We start from the raw sequence: 21683 nt of genomic DNA, 5'->3' as shown, positions 1-21683 counted from the left end.
CTACTCAGCCATAAAAAAAAGACAAAATCATCCCATTCGCAATAACATGGATGGACCTTGAGGGCATTATGATAAGTGAAATAAGCCAGACAAAGACAAACACCATATAATTTCACTCATGTGTTGAAGATAATGTGAGTGAAACTGTTCAGTGGTTACTACAGGGAAGGGGGTTGGGGGGTGAGCACAAAGGGTGAAGGGGCACATTTATATTGTGACTGACAAATAATAACGTACAACTGAAATTTCACAATGTTGTAAACTATCATGACCTCAATTAAAAAAAAGGCATTAGAATGGCAAACACAAAATTTAGGATAACTATCTCTTGGAGGAGAGGGATAGACAGGGACACACAGGAAACTTCAAAGGTAGTTATAATGATAACATCTTAAGTTGGGCTTTGGGTTTATGGATGTTTATTATTCTTTCTGGCTTTTCTCAAATAGAGTTCAGTGAGACAAGTAAACCTGAAAAATTATCCAGGTGACTATTTTTCTCAATTCTCTCTTGGGGATAGGTAGTTAACTCCATTCTAGAGGTGTAAGAGATAAGTTATTACAATCAATGAATGTTATAGTCATTAAGGTTTTAATCTCTGTTGGGACTTTGGCAGACACATTATAGCCATCTATTTATGATTTATTTTTTAAAACTTTCTATTCTGACATAAAAGTTGCAAGAACAGTACAAAGAATGTTTTTTATGAACCATTTGAGAACAAGCTGTTGACATGATAGCCTATCACCCTTGAATAGTGTAGTGCGTATTTCTTACAAAGAAAGATCACACTTCAACCATCAAAATTAGGAAATTAACTTTGATACAGTACCACCATCTAAACCTCAGACTCCATTCATATTTTGCCAATTTGTTCTAAAACTGTCCTTTATAGCAAAAGGATCAAGTTCAGAATCACTTGTTATATTTAGTTATATTTCTTTAGTTTCCTTCATTCTGAAACAGTTCCTCAGTCTTTCCTCGACTTTCATGATCTTGATACTTCTGAAGATTACAGGCCAGTTATTTTGTAGAGTCTCCCTCAAATTTGAGTTTGTCTGTTTCCTTGACGAATAAATTCAGATTATGCATCTTTGGCAGTACTATGACAGAAATGATGCTGTATTCATCTCACTGTATCCTATTTGGTGGCACACGATTTCAACTTGTCCCATTACTTAGATGAGGCTGATTTTGATCACTTGATTATGGTGATCTACCAAGCTTCTCAACTGGCCAAGTTACTCTCTTCTCCTTGTACTTTATGGAGAGGTACCTCCAGACTATGTAAAAGCCCATTCCTCATCAATTTATTCATTTGTTTACATCAATACAGATTCCTGAATTCCTATTGTACTCAGTGGGTTAAAAACCATTACAGTTATGCACTGCATGACGTTTCAGTCAACGATGGACCGCATATAGGACGGTGGTCCCATAAAATTAGTACCATATAGCCTACATGTGTAGTAGTCTACATGTGTAGTAGGCTATACCATCTAGGTTTGTGTAAGTACACTCTATGATGCTCGCACAACAATGAAATCGGCTAACAACACATTTCTCAGAATGTATCCCTGTTGTTAATCAATGTATGACTGTACTATAATTATTTTGATGCTCAAACTGGCCAGGTTTGGCCAGGAGGAGTCCTTTTGAGATGGCTTCTATTTTCTATGTCTCTTCGACATGTTCTTATCACCCTTTGAGTACCTGCTTATTTTCTGGAACCATACGATGCTACTGGCTCATCTTGTAGTTTTCCTGCCCTTGAAATCATCCATTTCCCCAAAGAACTCTGGTTCCTTTTAATGGTAAATGGTATTTAAAAACCAAGACTGAGGTGCTAGATGTGTTCATTTCTACTGGGGTGTTGCTGCTGCCAGGCTGTCTCAATAGATATAGCTAGGGGATAGACATATGTTAACTCATATCTATATTTATTCCTCTATTTACATATTTGGAAACCATGAATTCACACCAATATTTCCAATTCCAAACCAACACCACAGGGTTCCTTCTAGTTTCCTTTCCCTGCTTGTACTCCCCTTCTCAGAAAGTGAGAAGTCTGACTCTGATTATTCACAATGTATTTACTTATACGATTGCTCTCCTGCATGTAACCAGCCTCTTCTTGCTGCTCTCCTACCTTTACCCCACAATGCTCTCCTCACCTCATTCAGGCTATGACCCATCCCTGTGTGCTAGGCCACACTCTGTGGGGATGCCCTCCTTACCCGACCCATGACAGACCACTGCCACCACCATTCCCCCAACATAGACACTCTCCTTCTTCCACTTAGCCCTCAACATCGTGTGCCAGGAAGTCCTTCTCCATGAACCCCCTCTTTACCATGCCCAGGCTCTGACATTCCATGATGTGATCCTGTTACTATCCACAACCCTGCCCACTGCCCCCTCTGCTTGTCTTCCCTGCAGATGCCTACTTTGCACAGACTCACCTAATGACTTCTGAATTGAATCCTTCAGGAAGGGAGGAAGAGGAAGAATAAATTCAGTTTTTTAAAACCCTTATCAACCACTTACATTTTAGTAAACTATAAAATTGAGTATGAGGGGATAAAAGGAGTATTCCATTTGCTATTCAGAGAACATGTAAGAACATAAAGGTCTTGGTGAGTAACAACAAAGGACCATGCAGGCCTAATATCAATGTTGTCAGTGGCACCAAGGGACTTTCTCAGATGAGTATTAGGGCTTTGTTAACTTGATATGCAAGATGGCTCTCTCCACCTGGGCCTGATGGGTCATAATCCACTGTTCCTTGCCGAAGCTGGACCTCAGCAGTCTCTCAGGTTTGGGGGATTATCTGTAGACAATTGAGAAGCCAATGAGGACACATGCCTAGAAAGGACACTATCTCCCGGAAGCTCCGCTAGAGGGCTCCTGACAAGCATTTTCAGAATTATCACACAGACAAAAGAGAGGTCAGAATCCCAACACTCTATAAATTATGGTCAAAAAAGGGTACCCCACTTTCAAAATTAAATAGCTCTACTAATTTTTTTCACTTAAATCAAACATACAGAAAAGCATAAAAAAGTAAAGATTGTTCCCATTCATCTACAGTTAAAAGCACTATCAGTATTTTTCCAGACTTCTATGTACATATATATGCAAACAGGACTGTATAGTACATGTTCTTTCACAACAGCTTTTCTCTTTCAACAATAGCTGAGAGCACCTTGCCGCGACACGGCCACAGGACAGTCAAGACATAAGTAAGAGTTTTAACCAGAAAAGCGAGAAACATCAGGCCTGATGTACGGACCCAGCTGGCTACCCCTAAGCCCATTTTCCCTTCTTCCCAGGATGACAGCATCCTAAGCTGCTACGTGGGGACTAAAGATCATGTTCTCTAGCCTCACTGCAGCTAAGTTCTGGCCAATGCAAGAGCTGGTGTGCCGTGTCCAGGTCACATCCTTGACATGTCTTCTTCTTCCTACAGGATAGAAGGTAGTTGTGGTGGTGGGCTATCTCAGACCATGGAGACAAGGGAGACTCCTCAAGGACAGCAGAACAAAATATAGACAGCACTGGACCCTGAACAGGACTTTCACATGAGAGAAAGCAATTTTTCTTGGTTCAGCCATTGTTAACTTGGATGTCCTAGTACACACAGCTTAATATACCAATGAAAGTCAAAAACAGATTCACACTCATGCAGCTCTGAGCAATACCACTTCCCACAATCTCTTGAGAAAATATACGCATCCCCTCAGACACAGTACTGGGGGAAGGCAGCAGTGCTCCTAAGGCATGACATCACAGTGGCTAGAAGACAGTGCTCCGGCACCCACGGCCTGCAGCACTAGCCTGCAGGTGGAAAGCTGGCAGCAGAGGGACAGTCCTTTTCCATGAGGGGTTTGTGTACTCCAGCAGCATGCTGCTCCTCTATACAATATACTGGTTAAGAGCACAGGCTTTAGAATCAGAAAGACTTGAGTCTGAACTCATTATCCTTGATTAGTTCTGAGCACTAGTACAAGTTCTCATCTATAAATGTGATTATACTTCACAAGTTTAGACAAGATAAGGTCTGGAAAGTGCTTGGCATTGTGCCTAGTGTGCGGTAAGTAAAAAAATATGGGTTTTATTATCATATGCTAATTAAATAACTTTTAAAAGACTGTTACGGATAACAGTCTCCAACTGAAATCTGGAGACAATGATCTCATTTTAAAGAGTCCTTTTTTGGCCATGACTAATTTACAGGGCTCTTCTTATTCAGGATGGTGACATTGCATCCTCAGTGGCTCCACTCTTTGAGATGAGAAGTTTACCTTCAGCTCAACGTGCAGCTTGCTGGCTACCTACTTTGGCATAGACAATCATGAATGGATCTAAATCTTTAGTTAACTCATTGTATCAGTTTCCCATAGCCGCTGTAACAAATTACCACAACCTAATGGTTTAAAACAACACAAATTTATTATTTTCCAGAAATGAGTCTAAGTAAAAAAAGCAAGGTGCTGGCATTCCCTCTGGAGGTTCTAGGGAAGAATCCATTTCCTTGCCTTTTCCAGCTTCTAGAGGTCACCTTCACTCCTTGGCTTGTAGCCCCCTTCCCCTATCTTCAAATTTCTCCCTGATTATGACTCTTCTGCCTTTCATTTCACTGTTTAAGGACCCTCGTGATTACATTGGGCCCACTTGGATAATTCAGGATAATCTCTTCAACTCAAGGTAAATTGACTAACAAAATTTCTCTTTGCCACGTAATCCAACATATTCAAAGGTTCCAGGAATTAGAAGATGGACATATTTGGAGGCCATTATTCTGCATACCACACTCATATATGTTTTCAGAACAAAGTTTAACTGCCACTTTGAAGGAAACAGTGACGTTATTTTGAGAGAAAGAGAAGGAAGCTCTAGCCGGGGGAACAAAGCCTCCAAAGGCAGATGTGTGCAAGGTGCATATTGGGGCCAGCAATTTGTTTTGCTTCACTGGACCACAGAAGTCAAGCCCAAAAGTAAGGGGAAAAAGAGACAAAGAATGGTGAAAATAATCATTGTGGTCTCTCTGCATATGTGAAAAATTAATCCCTTTTAACTATGATAGCTACAACTTCACTCCTATCTTAAATGCTATTAAATAATTTTTAAATACGTGCTTCACTTTCAAGGAACTAAAGAAAAAAGAACAAACTAAACCCAAAGCTAGCAGAAAGAAGCAATATATAAATCAGGGGTAAACGCAATTGAGAACAGAAAAACAATAGAAAAAAATCAACAAAGCTAAAAGTTGGTTTTTTGAAAAGATCAACCAAACTGACAAACCCTTAGCTAGATTAAGAAGAAAAGAAGATGGGGCCAGCCCAGTGGCCGAGTGGTTAAGTTCGCATGCTCTGCTTCGGCGGCCCAGGGTTTTGTTGGTTCGAATCCTGGATGCGGACATGTCACCGCTCATCAGGCCACGCTGAGGCGGTGTCCCACATGCCACAACTAGAAGGACCCAAAACTAAAAATACACAGCTAAGTACCAGGGGGTTTTGGGGAGAAAAAGGAAAAATAAAATCTTTAAAAAAAAAAAAAAAGAAAAAAAGAAGACTCAAATAAAATCGGAAAGACAGGACATTACAGACATAAAAAGGATTGTAAGAGAATACTATAAACAATTGTATGCCAATAAATTGGATAAATTCCTAGAAACATACAACCTATCAAAATTGAATAAGAAATAACAGAAAACCTGAATAGACCTCTAACTAGTATGGAGACTGAATCAGTAATCAAAAATCTCCTGGCAAATAAAAGCCATGAACCTAATGCCTTAACTGGTGAATTCTACCAAACATTTAAAGAAGAACTAACACTCATCCTTCTCAAACTTTTCCAAAAAATTGGAGGAGGGGAAACATTTATTCTGTGAGGTCAGCAATGCCCTGATACCAAAGCCAGATAAAGTTACTACAAGAAAAGAAGACCACAGACCTATAGCCCTTCTGAACGTTGATGCAAAAGTCCTCAACAAAATACTAGCAAAATTAATTCAGCATCATATTAAAAGAATTATACATTACAACCAAGTAGGATTTATTCCTGGAACGCAAGGATGGTTCAACCTATGAAAACTGATTAATGTAATACATCATATAAAGAGAATGAAGGAAAATAACCACATGATCGTCTCAACTGATAAAAAAAGCACTTGACAAAATTCAATACCTTTTCATGATTAAAAACTCTCAACAAATTAGGTATAGACAGAAATTACTTCAACATAATAGAGGCCATATATGGAAAGCCCACATGTAACATCATACTCAAAATAGTGAGACTGAAAGCTTTTCCTCTAAGTTTAGGAACAAGACAAGGATGCTTGCTCTTGTCATTTCTTTTCAACATAGTACTTGGAAGTCCTAGCCAGAAGTTAGGTAATGAAAAGAAATAAAAGGCATCCAAACTGGAAAGGAAGAAGTAAAATTCTCTCCGTTCACAGATGATATGCTCTTACATGCAGAAAACTCTAAAGATTCCACACACAAAAAACATTAGAACCAATAAGCAAATTCAGCAAAGTTGCAGAATACAAAATCAAAATATGCAAAACTCAGTTGCATTTCTACACACTAACTATGAACAATCCAAAAGGAAATTAAGAAAAGTAATTCCATTTATAATAGCATCAAAAAAATAAAAACTTAGAAATAAACCTAACCAATGAAGTGAAACACTTGTACACTGAAAACTAGACATTTCTGTACAAATTAAAGATGACACAAATAAACGGAAAGATATTCCACATTCACGGACTGGAAAACTTAATATTGTTAAAACACCACTACCACCCAAAGCAATCTACACATCCAATGCAATCCCTATTTAAAATCCCAATAGCATTTTTCACAAAAACAGAAAAATCCATCCTGAAATTCATGACATCTCAAAGAGCCCCAAACAGCAAAACTACCTTGAAAAAGAAGAAAGTTGGAAGACTACATTAGTTAGGGTTCTCTAGAGAAACAGAACCAACAGGATAGAGACAAGAGAGTGAGAGAGAGAGACAGATTTAAGAGATTTATTATAGGAATTAGCTAACGCAATTATGGAGGCTGAGAAGTTCCAGGATCTCCCATCTGCCAGCTGGAGAACCAGGAAAGCCAGTGGTGTACAGTAGTCCCCCCTTATCCACGGTTTCACTTTTTGCAGTTTCAGTTACCCATGGTTAATCGCAGTCCAAAAATATTAAATGGAAAATTCCAGAAATAAACAATTCATAAGTTTTAAATTGCATGCCATTCTGAGTAGTGAGATGAAATCTCAGGCCATCTGTCCCACCTGGGACATGAATCATCACTTCGTCCAGTGTATCCATGCTGTACATGCTCCCCCCACAAGTAGTCACTTAGTAGCCTTCTTGGTTATCAGATCACAGTGCTTGTGTTCAAGTAACCCTTATTTTACTTAATAATGGCCCCAAAGCACAACAGTAGTGATGCTGGCAATTTGGATATGCCAAACAGAAGTCGTAAAGTGCTTCATTTAAGTGAAAATGTGAAAGTACTCAACTTGATAAGAAAAAAATTGTATGCTGAGGTTGCAAAGATCAACAGTAAATTTTATCAACAGTAACTGTTCCATTTTAATAGTTATTATTGCTAATCTCTTACTGTGCCTAGTTTATAAACTAAATTTTATCATACGCATGTATATATAGAAAAAAGATAGTATATATAGGGTTCAGTACTATCCACAGTTTCAGGCATCCACTGGGGGTCTTGGAACATATCCCCCAAAGATAATGGGGGACTACTATAGGGTGATTCTTCATAAAATCAAAAACTGAATTCCTATAAGATCCAGCAATCCCAGTTCCGGATATAAATCCAAAAGAACCAAAAGCAGCCTCTCAAAGAGGTTTTTGCAGACCTGCATTCACTGCAGCATTATTCACAACAGCCAAGAGATGGAAGCAACCCAAGTGTTTATCAATGGATGATTGGATAAACAAAATGTGGTATAGTCATACAATGGAATATTATTCAGCCTTAAAAAGGAAGGAAATCCTGGGGCCAGCCTGGTGGTATAGTGGTTAAGTTTGCGTGCTCTGCTTTGGCGGCCCAGGGTTTGCAGGTTCAGATCCCGGGCACGGATCTAGCACTGCCCGTCAAGCCACAGTCTGGTGGCATCCCACATAAAATAGAAGAAGATTGGCACAGATGTTAGCTCAGTGACAATCTTCCTCAAGCAAAAAGAGGTGGATTGGCAACAGATGTTAGCTCAGGACCAATCTTCTTCACAAAAAAAAAAGAAGAAGGAAATTCTGTCACATGCTACAATATGGAGGAATTTTAAGGACATTATGCTAAATGAAAAAAGCCAGTCACAAAAGACAAATACTGTATGATTCCACTTATACGAGGTATCTAAAGTAGTCAAATTCATAGAAGCAGTGCAATGGTGGTTGCCAGAGGCTCAGAGGGAGGGAGAAACGGGCAATCATTTAAAGGGTATAGAGTTTCAATTTTGCACTATGAAAAAGTTCTGGAGATCTGTTGTACAACAACATGAATATACTTAATACTCATTGAACTGTACACTTAAAAATGGTTAAGATTGTAAACTTCATGTTGTGGTTTTTACCACAATTAAAGAAAATTTTTTAATTAAAAAAATTTTTTTTAAATATATTTTGTTACATCTTGACAACTAAAACTAAAATCTGGACCCCAGTATCATTTAAGCCATTCATTCCAAAGGAAAAGTCAATTACCAAACAGTTTAAACATGGACCCAGGACTAAATCCCTCCCACTCACCTTTCCAACTCACCTTCGCTTCGGTGCCCTAATGAAGAGCTCACAGAGGAGCCTGCCCTGCTCATCCTTATAGTCTCGGATGGTGTTGTAGAGTTCATGGCACACAGCAATCTACACAAAGGAAAATCACCAGAAAAGTGAACACAAAGCCAGTGTAGACACAAGGATTACCTTCAATAAAAACATACCCATAAAAGGCAGGTAGAGAAGAAAAAGGATGAATCCCCAAATTCCCATATGGAAACCCAAGGCTGAAATATGCTGACAGTAGCTCTCCTGATTTAAGATAATTTAACTGATCAAATGTTTTGATATATTTCATCAGATTTATGCTACTGATGATTTATCTTTTAAACTAAATCAGTTTATATCTCTTGCTTAAAATCATCCAATAGAGGGGCTTCTTACTACTCACAGAATAAAATCTAAACTCTTAACATTGCCCACAGGAATGTTGCCCACACTCTTCCCCAGTGCTCTGCAGGGCCAGTGCCTTCTCATCACAGAGAAACCTTTCCTGAAGGTTTGGGTCAAAACAGCCCTACTCACCCAAGCTTTTCTTCTTGGCACTTATCACCAGCTGCGAGCACTTTATTACTTATTTGTTCACCTGTTTACATTCTGCTTCCCCCACACCAGAATCTCACCTCCATGTGAAAAACGGACTTGACTTATACATGGCTATATCCTGATCACCAGAACAATGCTTAGCACATGAAAAGCACACCATTAACTTGATATTTTTTAATATTAAATTATACTATAAGGCTTTTGCCTAAATATACACTTTTCATAAAAGAAAGGTTAATATCAAGCCAGAGGAAAAAGAAGTGGAGAGGCCTTGCTTCTTAACCACTTATCATTAAAGGAAGGGTACAGAATTGTAGGGAAAGCAGGCAGAAACTGTGTGATCCAAGTTACTCACAGGATCTACAGTCGGAAGATTGGAAAGTCTCCTCCTTTTCCTGCTTGGGCCTGGTGTGGACACAGAATGGTGCCCATCATCAAAGTCCCCGCTGACACTACTGGAAGGGGAGGTAGCTCTTCTTCTCTTGGAACCCATGGAATCCAACTTCTTCTATAAGAAATAATTAACCACGTTCTTATATTTAAATTTAGACATTGCCACCAAGCCCTCAGCCAGCCACCTGCTACCAAACTTCTGGTCCACTTAGGAGGATATTTTAACTGTTGCAAAGAAGCTTAACTAACTGTTAGTTTTTTCAATGGAAATCCTCGACCTTTTTGCTCTAGTCCCTTCACTTACCAGAATGTTACACTTTCAACTTGGATGGGACAAATTCAGCAAAAGTGTACTCATTTGTATACCACCAATTTTGAATGACTCAACCACTTCTGGCCTCAAATTTACTCTGGACTAGAGTTTGAACACCCATGTGTAGTGGTATACCAGTGTGCTGGAGGTATTGATCCCTCAGCCCCTGAGGCAGCCAGGCAGGCTTCAGGGACAGAGGCCCCAAAGAGGTCGCCTCTGGAGTCAGTAGCCTCACCTGCTTTCCCCAGTGTGTCTTACAATTCTGATCATTTTCCCGATGGGCCACGATATGGAAAAAAATTGGAAGCAGTGCCTGAAGCAAATGAGTAGCACAAAAGGATAGGGAGACAGAAAACAATTAACCTTCTAGCATTTTAGATGCACCCTAAAATTTACACACTGAAAATAAATTTTCTCCATTCGTTAAAGAAGGATACACAAGACACACCCCTGGAAAACACTTAATGTGACTTGCCATACCTATGACAAAGAAGCAAAAACTGCACTTTGAAACTTTTCTGTTAATCCAGACTAACGTCTTTACCTCTTTTCAGTTATATGGAGTACTCTATTCCCCGTGAATTTTGAAATCATAGCTTTAAGTTTCAGTAGATGATTTGGAAGGGCATCTTAGAGTTGAGCTTTTAGGTCCTGCTTGGCCTTTCAGAAACAAAAATAGTTGCTCTTCGTTTTAGGCAGGCTGCTAAGTAACTAATCTTAACACAACTTTACAAATATATACATTTGACTATAACAGAAGAAACGCAACCAGTGAAATGATCTGCTACAGCTAGAGCGAAAGGGTCTATACTGGAGAAGATCCAACCTTACACAATTTAACATCAAGATCAAATAGCGTATTGTGATTTCAAAGGTCTGTCTCTAAAGCTAAAAGAAAAAACTGATCCCAGTTTCATTTAACATTCAATTTCAGGAAACTAAGAGACCATCAGCTGAAAGAATAGGTTACCATTCTTAGAATGGAGAGAAAAATCGGGGTTCTCCAGGGAACAGAACACAGGAGCAAAACAAACTAACAAATAAAAAATCCTGGTAACCAACTGAAAAACAAGAGGAGTCTCCTATCTCTTCCTGTAAACTACAATCCACCCAGTATTTAAAAACAGAGCCTACCACGATGATGTTCCTTCCTCCAGGCTTTGGTTTGTTATACAGTGTATTAGTTTGCAACTAGCTACAACTGGCTTGAAGCTTCAAAGGGTTTAGGCCGAGGACAGTCAAGTTTGATTGGTTTTTGTTTTATAAAAGGCTGATAAACTGGCCTCAATTCATTAAGAAGAAACTCCAAGACCAATCCTTTGTAAACATGACAAGGACACAAGTGAATCTGATGAACATGAGGAGGGAATCTTTACGGAAAGGATAACAAAATTTAAGAAAGATGCAAGGGAAAAGGCAAGGGAGGACAGAAAAGAGAAAGGGTGTAGATGATCAGTAATTTACCAGCTTTACCAGAGCACAACCAGCGCCTCGAAAAGCCAGTCTCCTCATTATGTCTGAAGGCCAAGTGAAGCCAGTGGGAGAAGGCAGGGCTTTAGAAGTGCTGATTCTGTGTTAATATATTCAAAACTGAAAGAGAAGAACAAGGCAGAGAAAGGGGAAATAAAAAAAGAAGGGTCAGAAGGAATAAAAATGAGTACGAATAGATAGAAAACATTCAAGTAGAACTGCTAAAGAAAGATAAGAGAACTGGAGAAAACACGCCTATCAGTTCTCTTGTGTCAAACTGCCACAAAGGCTCAGGCACTAACAGTACCTGACATTTCTTTGATTTAAAACCAAATGCTTTTCATATGCTTAAAGTTGTCTCACTGAGGTTCCCCTTTACTCACATGGAATGATGTCAATTCCAGGAATGAAGCATGCCTGCCCACTGCCCCCTAATCAATAAGAGCAGAGTTCAATCATTAGAGCTGGAATGGGGAGAGAACACATGTGGAAGGCTCACATGTGACACCAAGTGTTGGCAAGCTGGAACAAACCCAGAATGGCTCACGTGAGCAAAGTCTGGAAAACTCCACCCAAAAAAATTCAGAGACAGACTTTTATTTCCAAAAGTCTTATTAGTATTGGAAAGACACTACAAACAAGTTTAGAAAGGTAAAAAAAGAAAGAAAGTCTTTCATCATTTTGGCAGGAGGTCAAAATTACTTTAATAAATAATCCACTGAAAATCAAATCACAAAAAAATAAATCATTGGTGTGTGTATACAGCTTAGAACATACAACATCCAAAACTCCAGGGCCAGCCCAGTGGCATAGTGGTTAAACTTGCGTGCTGGGCTTTTGTGGCCTGGGGTTTGTGGGTTTGGATCCCAGTCACAGACCTACACACCGCTCATCAAGCCATGCTGTGGTGGTGTCCCACATACAAAATAGAGGAAGACTGGCACAGATGTTAGCTCAGCAACAACCTTCCTCAAGCAAAAACAGGAAGATCGGCAACAGACGTTAGCTCAGGGCCAATCTTCCTCACCAAAAAATCACTCAATCAATTAATTCAAAACTCCTTGAATCATTAATTTACTTTGATAAGAAAAAGATGCAACTTGATAATTTTCAAATATTCTCTTATTCAAAGGACACATTTTAAAACGTATTTTGGAAGTTTGGCAAGGAGGGCATGTGGCCAAGTGAGTGGGAGGCACAATAGCACCTGAGCTCAGAAGACCAGAATAGGAGTGCCAGGTTCTCCACCCCTAATTATCTGATGTTGCCTGAGTCACAACCTCTCAGATCTGTTTCTTCATTTCTAAAACCAGAACAGTACAGTGTACATATCTTCCCTGGACAGTTGTGATAGAGAAATGTACCTGAGATCACTGTGAAATTTCAAAGCACAGCAAAATGTTAAGTTCCAACTCCGAAGACTGCATGTTCCCTGGGCACAGGAACAGCATTTTATTCATTTTTGTAGCCCTGACTCATAGAATAGTACTCAGTATAGTCTGAGTGATCAACTTATCTTTTTAATAAACATATTAAAAGTGCATTTGAGACATTAAAAAAAATTGTGTAGTTTAAAAGGCCTGTGAGCATCCCTTTAGCAATTCTTCTTCCATGAAGAGGAAAGAAATAGATTCTGGAGCTCAATTACAAGTTTTAAAATCGCACTGATTACAGTCACATGTCCAAAAGTCTGACAACCAATGATAAATTACAGTGGACAGTAAAGAATAACTTTATAATATGCAACTGGGAAAAAACATCCTCAGTGTAACTAAATTGCATATTTTGATAGTTTATAAACATTAGTACTCTCCCCTATTTCTAGTGACAGTACTGTAATACACGCTTAAAACAAAAATTGTGGAAAACAGAAGATTCAGAGGGAAAAAAAATCACTTAGAATCCTACTTCCCAGAGAAAACCCACTTTTAACACAGGCCTTCACAGCTTTCAGTATTTATTCTATGCCTTAGTTGCCTTTTTTTCTTTCAACGAAAGCATTAACAAACAATATGTATTACCCTGTAGCCTGTGTTTTAACTTTGGGAAGATTCTTCCAAGTAAACATTCTTCCACATGGTATTTGATGGCTTGATAGAAGTCTATCATATAGATACACCAGAATTTACTAATCTTGGGGACTTGGATAGAATAGTAATATCTGAGGTATTTTGTACACTCCCAAAGCCAAAGCAAGTGGTCAAGGCCTTTCTATTGAGCCACACACATATCTGTCACTGTTTTAACTTGAAATACTTCTTCAAAAGATACTTTCCAATCTTCCTTTGGATCTTAAAATATGAGCAACCTGTTAACAAAGAATAAAGCAAAGCTTATACTACCCTTTTACACTTTTACTGAATCCAGTTTGCTTCTGAATTATATTTGGGAAACTGTGCATTACTAAATGGAAAAAAAAAAAACACCTAAAAAGCATTTTTGAGAGGCCCTAGTTTGTTGGAAAATTAGTTAATAAAAATGCTTTCCTCCAACATATGTTTGTATAATTATAGTAATTTCTATATCCACTAAACTGTGTACTTGTCATTTGTTTTTCAGGATTTCTTCTACATTTTCGCTTCTCTCTCTCTTTCCTCTAAATCATCCATATTAGCTCTATAATAACAAAACTATGCTTCTCTTTCAGAAAAAATTTTAAGAGGTGGAAAAATATTTAAAACCAGGAAATGTACAGTTTAAAATCCTCGATTCTTTGTGGTGTTGCAGACAGGAAACTTAAATATCTGGCTTCTACTATAAACACAAGTCCCATTGACAAAAATACTCGGTCTGAACATAGTCATCAGGAAAGCGTGAAAAAAGAAAAATCACTAGGGGAGTTTGCGTCCGAACCGTCAGGAAACAACAACAACAAAAGAAGGCCCTGACCTGCGGAGGAAATGAAAGACTTTCCCGACCTGTCACTGGTATGGGGGACTAAGGGAAACGTTGACAGCTTTGAAGCTGCCGCGACGAGCGCTCGGCCAGGCGCCGGGAGCGGGAAAGACCGGCGCGGGGAGCTTCCGGGCCACGGCGCGCCTTTGTCCCGGCTGGCAGGTGCGGCAAGGCAGCCGGGCCGGTCCCGACGCCCGCCGCCGTGCCCCGCCCCGCGCGCCCGGCCCCACCGGCGCGTCCCCACGGCCGGGGCGGGGCCTCCGCCGCTGCTCCCGCCCGCCCGGGCCCACACAAAGGCCCGGCAGCCGGCCGAAGGGGAGCGGCCCCGCCCGCCCGGGCCCGGCCTTACCAAGCCGCTCCGCCGCCTGCAGCCCCTGCCGCGGTCACCGACCGCCGCGCCCCGCCCCGTGGCCGCCACGGCTGCTGCTATTGCTCCTCCGGCCGCGGCCCGCTGCCGTCGCTCCAGCACCCGCCGCCCTCACCACCCTCACCCCTCCCGGTGCCGCCGCAAAAGCAGCCCCGCGGCCGCCAAGCAAACCCGGCTCCGCGCGACATTACGTGCGCGCGCACGCGGGCCGCCGGCGGCGCGCTTTACGGCGGCAGCGTGAGTACGTGACGCTGCGCCGTGGCCTCAGTTCGCACGTGGCGGCGGCAGAGGCTAGTTGTAGGTGCTGCTGCTGACGGTGACTGCTTTCACGTTTCCAGTATGAAGCGGCCGAGTGAGTGGGGTCGAGGGGCCGATGTGGAGGGGCATCTGTTTCTGATGGTTGACGAACCCACCAGGGCGCTCTTCTGCGTCTTGGTTTCTGCGGGATTGGGGGGCCTACGGGTAGGCCATCGCCCTGGTCCCGCGTAGAACCGAGCGTTGGAGGGCCCCAAGTGAACCACGAGCCTGTTGTACAGAAGGAAGGCGAGGCCCCAAAGGTGACTAGATCGGCTAGGACTAAGACTACAAAACCCAGGCGTTTTCCTTTCTGCAGCCACGTTCAGTCCGCCCCAGTGAGGTCTGAGAGCCGCTTCTCAAACACTGTTCGCTCCTACCTTGTGATTCGTGGTGTTTGACAAGAAGTGGCTGTCGTTTTGGGTCTCAGATGGTACAGTCTCAGTCTAGTAGGAGAAGAGTGGGAGCAGGGGAGTTGGGCTCTACTCCGGATCTATTTAGTCTCATTCTCTGGGATTTGAGAGTAGCATGCGTATTTTTTTTTTATGCGCCCCATATGATTCTTAAATTTGGTTTGAGAATTAGTTAATTAACACAAAAATGGACGTGACCCCAGAGCACAGTCACCAAAAACTAACATGGATTATTTGTCTAATTATTTTGTGATGTGTTTCTTTGTAGAGTTAAAGAAGGCAAGTAAACGCATGACCTGCCATAAGCGGTATAAAATCCAAAAAAAGGTAAGTCTTGTGCTTGGGAGAGCTATAGCAAATATAATACTAAACTGATTTCTGCCCCACGTCTCTATGATGATGTCTGAATTATTATGATTTTGCCTCAGGAAATGGAGGTTGGATAGACTGACCATGGATACAGACTCTTAGGGCATCAGGAGTACAGCTGTGGAAAAATGCAGTAATTTGGTGATAAGAAAGTCTGTAAACTTTCATCAACACCTTAACTTCTGCAGAGAAAATCTGGTGACATTTTCTTGCTGTTTATAAATAAATATGCATAGTCTCTATGATTACACTCAAAGTTCTATTTTTCTAGATCATTTTACAGGTATAAGTAAACAGATGGATTCGTTTCTCACATGAATTCTGTTTAATATTTTTGTAAACTGATAACTTTTATTATAATAGATTCGAGAGCACCATCGAAAATTGAGAAAGGAGGCTAAAAAACGGGGTCACAAGAAGCCTCGGAAAGACCCAGGAGTTCCAAACAGTGCGCCCTTTAAGGAGGCTCTTCTTCGGGAAGCTGAGCTAAGGAAACAGCGGGTAAGATACATTAGCTGAAACTTCGAACAAGTGACATATGGGTACGTATATTTTGTCAAAGTAAAGTAGTAATACCAAGTCACTTTGGCTCGCCCATTTCTCTTATGGCTCGGACACAGCTTGAAGAACTAAAACAGCAGCAGAAGCTTGACAGGCAGAAGGAGCAGGAGAAGAAAAGAAAACTCGAAACTGACCCTGGTGTTAAAACATCTAACTTGGAACCTGTGAAGGAGGTATGATTAGGTCTCTTTGTGAATGAGAGATGAGTTCTGATGTAGAAGTAAAAGCACATAACTCAGCTAGGGGCTGCTATTCCACTTGGGGGAAAAAAGACTGAGTTCAGACTCTGTTTTACCTATTTAAATACCGATTGCAGCCGTGGAAAATGGAGAAACAGGTTATAATTGCTGAACTTACAATTTTGTGTCCTTTTTCCCTTGTTTTTATCCTCTAGGAATATGGACAATGCAAAACTAAGAACAAAGCCAAGTCAGGCAAACAGCATCCGAAGAAGTTGTACTGTCAGGAACTTAAAAAGGTATCTTATTCTAGGTCAGTGTCTAAAAATGGTAATGAGGTTTAAAACACTAGAGTCATTCCTTTTTCCTGACGCCAGCCTTGGTGGAAGGTAGAGTTCATTTGAGCTGGAGGAATCCTTCCGCAGGTTGGCTTATCTCACTGAGGGCCTTTTTTGTTAGGTTTAGTTGAAGGAAATATTCTTGTGGTTTTAAAATTTTGCACAGGAACCATTCCCTGTAAGCATGATTTACGCAAGTGTTACTTTGTGTTAAAGTAACACGTTGACAGTGGATTTTAAAATAGAGAAAAATACATTAGAGTAAGCAGTGTGAAAATAAGAATCTGTAAAGTACTCTGTTGAAACTTACGTGAAGAAGGTCAAGGGGGTGTCTTGGTGTAGTTGCTCCCCGGCACACCCATCCTCAGCACCTATTTTCCCAAGCTTACTCTCCCTCTGTTAATACAGCCTGACTGTGCTTCTCAGCAGCTGTCGGCAGGACCACAAGGGCCCATCAGACTACATAATTCACTATGGGAGGATTATATATATTCAGACAGTGGAGCAGTGTCCACTTTTGAAAGCCACTTTGATCAGAGGCCGCCAAGCAAACCTGTGTTTTACTTTCCTGTGAGAAATGATGTATGTGTGAACATTATTCATACCAAAGCGAAGACATGAGATCCAACTCTAAACTCTCCCTGTTGCAAACTGGATAATGCCAGTATACTTTGTAGAGAGTGTTCCCAGAGCAAGGGATGCTATCTTGTTCTCATAGTTTCTATCTTGACAGGTGATTGAAACCTCAGATGTTGTGCTGGAGGTATTGGATGCCAGAGATCCTCTTGGTTGCAGGTGTCCCCAGGTAGAAGAGGCCATTGTCCAGGGTGGACAGAAAAAGCTGGTACTTGTGTTAAATAAGTCAGGTGAGGAAAAGGGCTGCCCTTTATGTCCCATATGCACTAGTGAGGTATGAGGAAAACATCTAAACAGTCTGATTGTCACTGGAGACTCATAAGATCCAACTCTGACCTCAGCAGAGTCAGTGCGTATGCTCTCTTGTTGCCAAAGACAGCTCTGGCAGTGGGATGGAGTTGTTTCTCCAAGTGATTTGCCTGGTTTCTATGATTCTTTTGCCATTTAATACTTACCACCTCATCTTATTTAAGAGTGTAAGTTGCTATATGCAGCTTACTGTGCAATATATTTCACATAGGAAGTGATGGCAGTGTGCCATATTCCCCATACCTGCACAGTATTTAGAGGAAGTGTATAGTTACGTGTCTGAGTTTGAGCAGCAGGAACGAGAAAACGCAGAACAGAGACTTGTGAAGCTGGAAGTAAGAATGGGATCTAAAGTTACTGTTGGGGTCTGCCTACATGGTTGCTACCTGAAAGTGAATTCTGGAAACATAGCCCTAGGTCTTGTAGGGTAATAATCTAGAGGTTGACATAATCCTGAAAGGGTGAGCACTGCCGAGAGAAGTGAAGAAATACAGAGATGGAGTCATTGAACTCTGTTAAGATAAAGGCAGTATGGTAGGGAGCTTATTCTATCCCCATCTTCCAGTTAAACCCTTTTGGAACAAAGCTAGGAAAAGGCAAACCAGAGTGAAATTCATAGTTAACCAGATTTTGCAAATTCATCTCAACAAAATGACCTAATTGGAGCATGTGTCATACTTCTAATCTCTATCAGATTTGGTACCAAAGGAGAATTTGGAGAACTGGCTGAATTATTTGAAGAAGGAATTGCCAACAGTGGTGTTCAAAGCCTCGACACATCTGAAGGACAAAGGGAAGATCATCAAGGTACCTTTCACTGTTAATGGTGGGAAGTGCAGTTCTTTCACATTTTGGATGGCTGAAATATGATGAGTCTACAAAATCTTGATTAAAAAATGAAAACTTATAAGATCCAACTCTGATTTCATCCAGAGATAATCTGAAAGGCAATAGAAGGTGATGATTTTAATAGCTGGGCTGTGGAGCCAGATTGCTTGGATTTTATATGGTGGGTTGTCAGACATAAACTAATTATGTGGGATTTTAACATGTGAAGGTAAGGAAGAAAGCTGCTTCATTCAAAAGAGAAGTCTGTGTTGGGAAAGAAGGCCTTTGGAAACTTCTTGGAGCTTTTCAGGAGACTTGTGGCAAAGCGATTCGGGTTGGAGTAGTTGGTGAGTTTTAGTTTAACACATTTTATGTCTTAAGAGCTAAGAATTTTTACATGTTAACAGTGTATGGGGTTGTTGCTAAATAGTTTGTTTAGACACTAGCTTCTTGCCCACCTTACCAAACACACAGGGTAAAAGACAAAAATTTTTAAGTAATTATTGCCTAATTCAGTTGTTTGACAACTGGCATTGTAGGAAGTTGGCTTCTGAAAGCTTTTGGTTTATTTGAAGTAATCAACTTTCTCTGCTCTGTTATTATTTGTGCAAGAAATGAAGATGCTAAGATTGGTCTTAGTGTTGAAGTGAAGACACTCAGATCCAACTCTGATCTTGCTCTATACATCAGGCAAGCATAAAATAAAACAGTGGAAATTTTATAATTATCAGCACATAATGCCTTTTGTACTTGGATTTCCCATTTGTAGGTTTCCCAAACGTGGGGAAAAGCAGCATCATTAATAGCTTAAAACAAGAACGGATATGTAATGTTGGTGTATCCATGGGGCTTACAAGGTAAATTAAGTTGTTCCATGATTGTAATGTTTCATTATAGATGAGTAAAAATGATTTTGTTTTGGATAGCTTACGAATTTTCTATTATCTCTTTAGAGGAATCAATGAAAGGAACAAGACTGAGCCAGTGCTAGGCTTGGGGAAGCATTGCTGGAGTGGTATAGCTAGCTGCCCACAACCTACTTTGCAAAACAAATAAGCAAATAGGTTCAGAGAGGGGAAGCCTGCCTCAGAGGAAGTGATGCTTGAACCTCACCTTGAAATGAATTCTTCCAGATAGGAGAGGGGAAATATTTATGGCAGAGAAACAGCACGTTTAGGTCGATGTACAAGCTATACCATGTAGTTGTTTCTCTTTAGGAGGATGTGCTGTTAGGGTCTTAGATAAACATGAAGCAAATGATGATAAACTGGATCTGACGGACTGTGCTGAGTTTGTTCAATCCAACCCTGAGCTTCGTGTTCTCTTGTCCTTCAGGTAAACCAGTGCCCCCATCAGTCACCATCTCTCTTGTTCCAGGAGTATGCAGGTTGTCCCCCTGGATAAACAAATCACAATCATAGATAGTCCAAGTTTCATTGTGTCTCCACTTAACTCTGCCACCGCACTTGCTCTGAGAAGTCCAGCAAGTATTGAAGTAATAAAACCAGTGGAGGCTGCCAGTGTCATCCTGTCCCAGGCTGATAGTCGACAGGTAAAAGAACCTTCTTCCCTTGAGGTCCATTTTCTTTTTCATCATTAGCATTTTTAGTAGAAAATTTTCAAGTTTGTTTTACATCCACACTGACAGTTCCTGTTTTTCTTTAAGGTAGTACTGAAATTTACTGTCCCAGACTTTAAGAATTCTCTGGAATTTTTTACTTCACTTGCTCAGAGAAGAGGACTACACCAGAAAGGTGGAAGCCCAGATGTAGAACGTGCTGCCAAACTGCTGTGGTCTGAGTGGACAGGGTAAGGCTTCTTTCTGTTGGCAATTTGATGACCACATAGAATAAAGGAACTGATTTTTGACAAGTCTTGTTTTTAATACCAGTGCCTCCTTAGGTTATTATTGCCATCCCCCTGCATCCTGGACTGCTTCTCCACATTTTAGTAAGGGCAGCGTCACAGACATGAATTGGGGCTTTAACCTGGAAGAACTGGAAAAGAACAATGCACACAGCATACAAGGTAAGGAAGGCTTGTGTTTGGCTGTTGTCTTCATTGGCAAATAGGCCAATAAAAGGTCTCATCTGTTTACATGGGCTGTGTTCCTTCCCTAGCTATCAAGGGCCCTTGTTTAGCCAGTAGCATCCTTTTCCAGTCTTCGGGTCTGACAAATGGAATAATAGAGGAAAAGGACATAGCTGAAGAATTGCCAAAACAGCAAAAGAGAAAGCAGGAGGTGGGGGAAGACTGCGGAGACATTGATAGCGACCCGGAAAACGTTGATGAAGAAGCTGTTGTAAGTATGTTGTCCGTGAGTTGTTTAAGCTGAAGTAAGTTTTCTGGTATTATAATGTACAATAAATGGGAAGCAGCTGAAAGTAGAAATTAGATACTTCATAATAGGCTTTTTTTAAGCCCCATGCAATTCGGGTATTTAAGCCTTGCAATCATTAGTCTTAATTTTTTGCATCCCATTATATGTACCTTCAGACTTTTTAGGTACATAATTACTTGGATTAATGAGCAGACAAAGGCTACTATCTAGCACTGTTTCTTTGTCCCACAGGAAAAGAGCTCAGACACATGCCCTGCAGAAGAGGCCTGGGAGGCACTGCCTGAGGAGGTTCAAGCAGGTGAGTTGGGTTATTGGGGTCTTCTAACACAGCAGCGTGGTGTAGAATTGCTTTTCTTTTTTGACCTCACTTTTCTTTCCTCCAATATAGATGAACAGTCTGCACAATCTCATGTCTTAGATAAAATGACTGAAGAGGAAGATGATGCTTATGACTTCAGTACAGACTATGTATAACAGAACCTTGTCCTTTTGTAAGAGTTTTTGTTTTTAATGTTTTGAGGAGACTCCTAAGCTGTTAATAGGTGTGTGGTGTACCAGTTTGTTACAGTATGGCATATGCTGTATAAATTTTGTGAATATGTATCAGTATATATTCATTTTT

At 40.7% G+C, this 21683-nt stretch overlaps 2 protein-coding genes and 3 non-coding genes across 33 annotated transcripts in view; 4 read left to right on the top strand and 1 right to left on the bottom strand.

Moving 5' to 3' along the window:
* The window catches only part of PBRM1 (polybromo 1), a 121920-nt gene extending 107005 nt beyond the window's left edge, over window positions 1-14915 (bottom strand). For 14 of the 29 annotated variants that reach the window (XM_014868781.3, XM_014868788.3, XM_014868789.3 and 11 more), the window contains exons 1-4: window positions 14776-14913; window positions 11526-11651; window positions 9711-9863; window positions 8799-8896 (exon numbers count right to left, since the gene is read on the bottom strand). In XM_014868781.3, the coding sequence (XP_014724267.3) occupies window positions 8799-8896; window positions 9711-9863; window positions 11526-11573 (299 nt within the window). In that variant the 5' untranslated portion in view covers window positions 11574-11651; window positions 14776-14913. Of the gene's footprint in view, window positions 1-8798; window positions 8897-9710; window positions 9864-11525; window positions 11652-14775 lie in introns of all 29 variants that reach the window. The other 15 variants (XM_014868782.3, XM_044754258.2, XM_070493813.1 and 12 more) reach the window with 5 other exon arrangements.
* A 77-nt stretch (window positions 14916-14992) lies between these two features.
* GNL3 (G protein nucleolar 3) lies at window positions 14993-21664 on the top strand. The gene is made up of 15 exons (XM_014868794.3): window positions 14993-15145; window positions 15769-15827; window positions 16233-16370; window positions 16490-16603; window positions 16825-16908; window positions 17681-17813; window positions 18587-18699; window positions 18950-19067; window positions 19490-19577; window positions 20098-20272; window positions 20387-20529; window positions 20612-20748; window positions 20841-21022; window positions 21293-21359; window positions 21450-21664. Exons 1-15 carry the CDS (start codon window positions 15133-15135, stop codon window positions 21533-21535), a joined length of 1650 nt encoding a protein of 549 aa, XP_014724280.3. The 5' UTR covers window positions 14993-15132; the 3' UTR covers window positions 21536-21664.
* Window positions 17855-17931, top strand: LOC123279753 (small nucleolar RNA SNORD19). Its single transcript, XR_006518015.2, has one exon. It is a non-coding gene; the product is annotated as a small nucleolar RNA SNORD19 (small nucleolar RNA).
* On the top strand, window positions 18746-18827 carry LOC123279757 (small nucleolar RNA SNORD19B). Its single transcript, XR_006518018.1, has one exon. It is a non-coding gene; the product is annotated as a small nucleolar RNA SNORD19B (small nucleolar RNA).
* On the top strand, window positions 19965-20041 carry LOC123279754 (small nucleolar RNA SNORD69). The gene has a single exon (XR_006518016.1). It is a non-coding gene; the product is annotated as a small nucleolar RNA SNORD69 (small nucleolar RNA).
* Window positions 21665-21683: the final 19 nt, after the last annotated feature.

Source organism: Equus asinus, chromosome 21, assembly GCF_041296235.1.
Source record: "Equus asinus isolate D_3611 breed Donkey chromosome 21, EquAss-T2T_v2, whole genome shotgun sequence".
Classification (NCBI taxonomy): domain Eukaryota; kingdom Metazoa; phylum Chordata; class Mammalia; order Perissodactyla; family Equidae; genus Equus; species Equus asinus.
Note: the sequence above shows the minus strand (reverse complement) of the source record. Positions and strands in the feature narration are given on the sequence as shown.

What these genes read in the sequence shown, in the direction of transcription:
- GNL3 (XM_014868794.3), top strand. An exon ending in CTGTGGTCTGAGTGGACAGG is followed by an intron (nt 20,530 to 20,611) that starts GTAAGGCTTCTT and finishes TTTTAATACCAG; the next exon opens with TGCCTCCTTAGGTTATTATT. An exon ending in CAATGCACACAGCATACAAG is followed by an intron (nt 20,749 to 20,840) that starts GTAAGGAAGGCT and finishes TTCCTTCCCTAG; the next exon opens with CTATCAAGGGCCCTTGTTTA.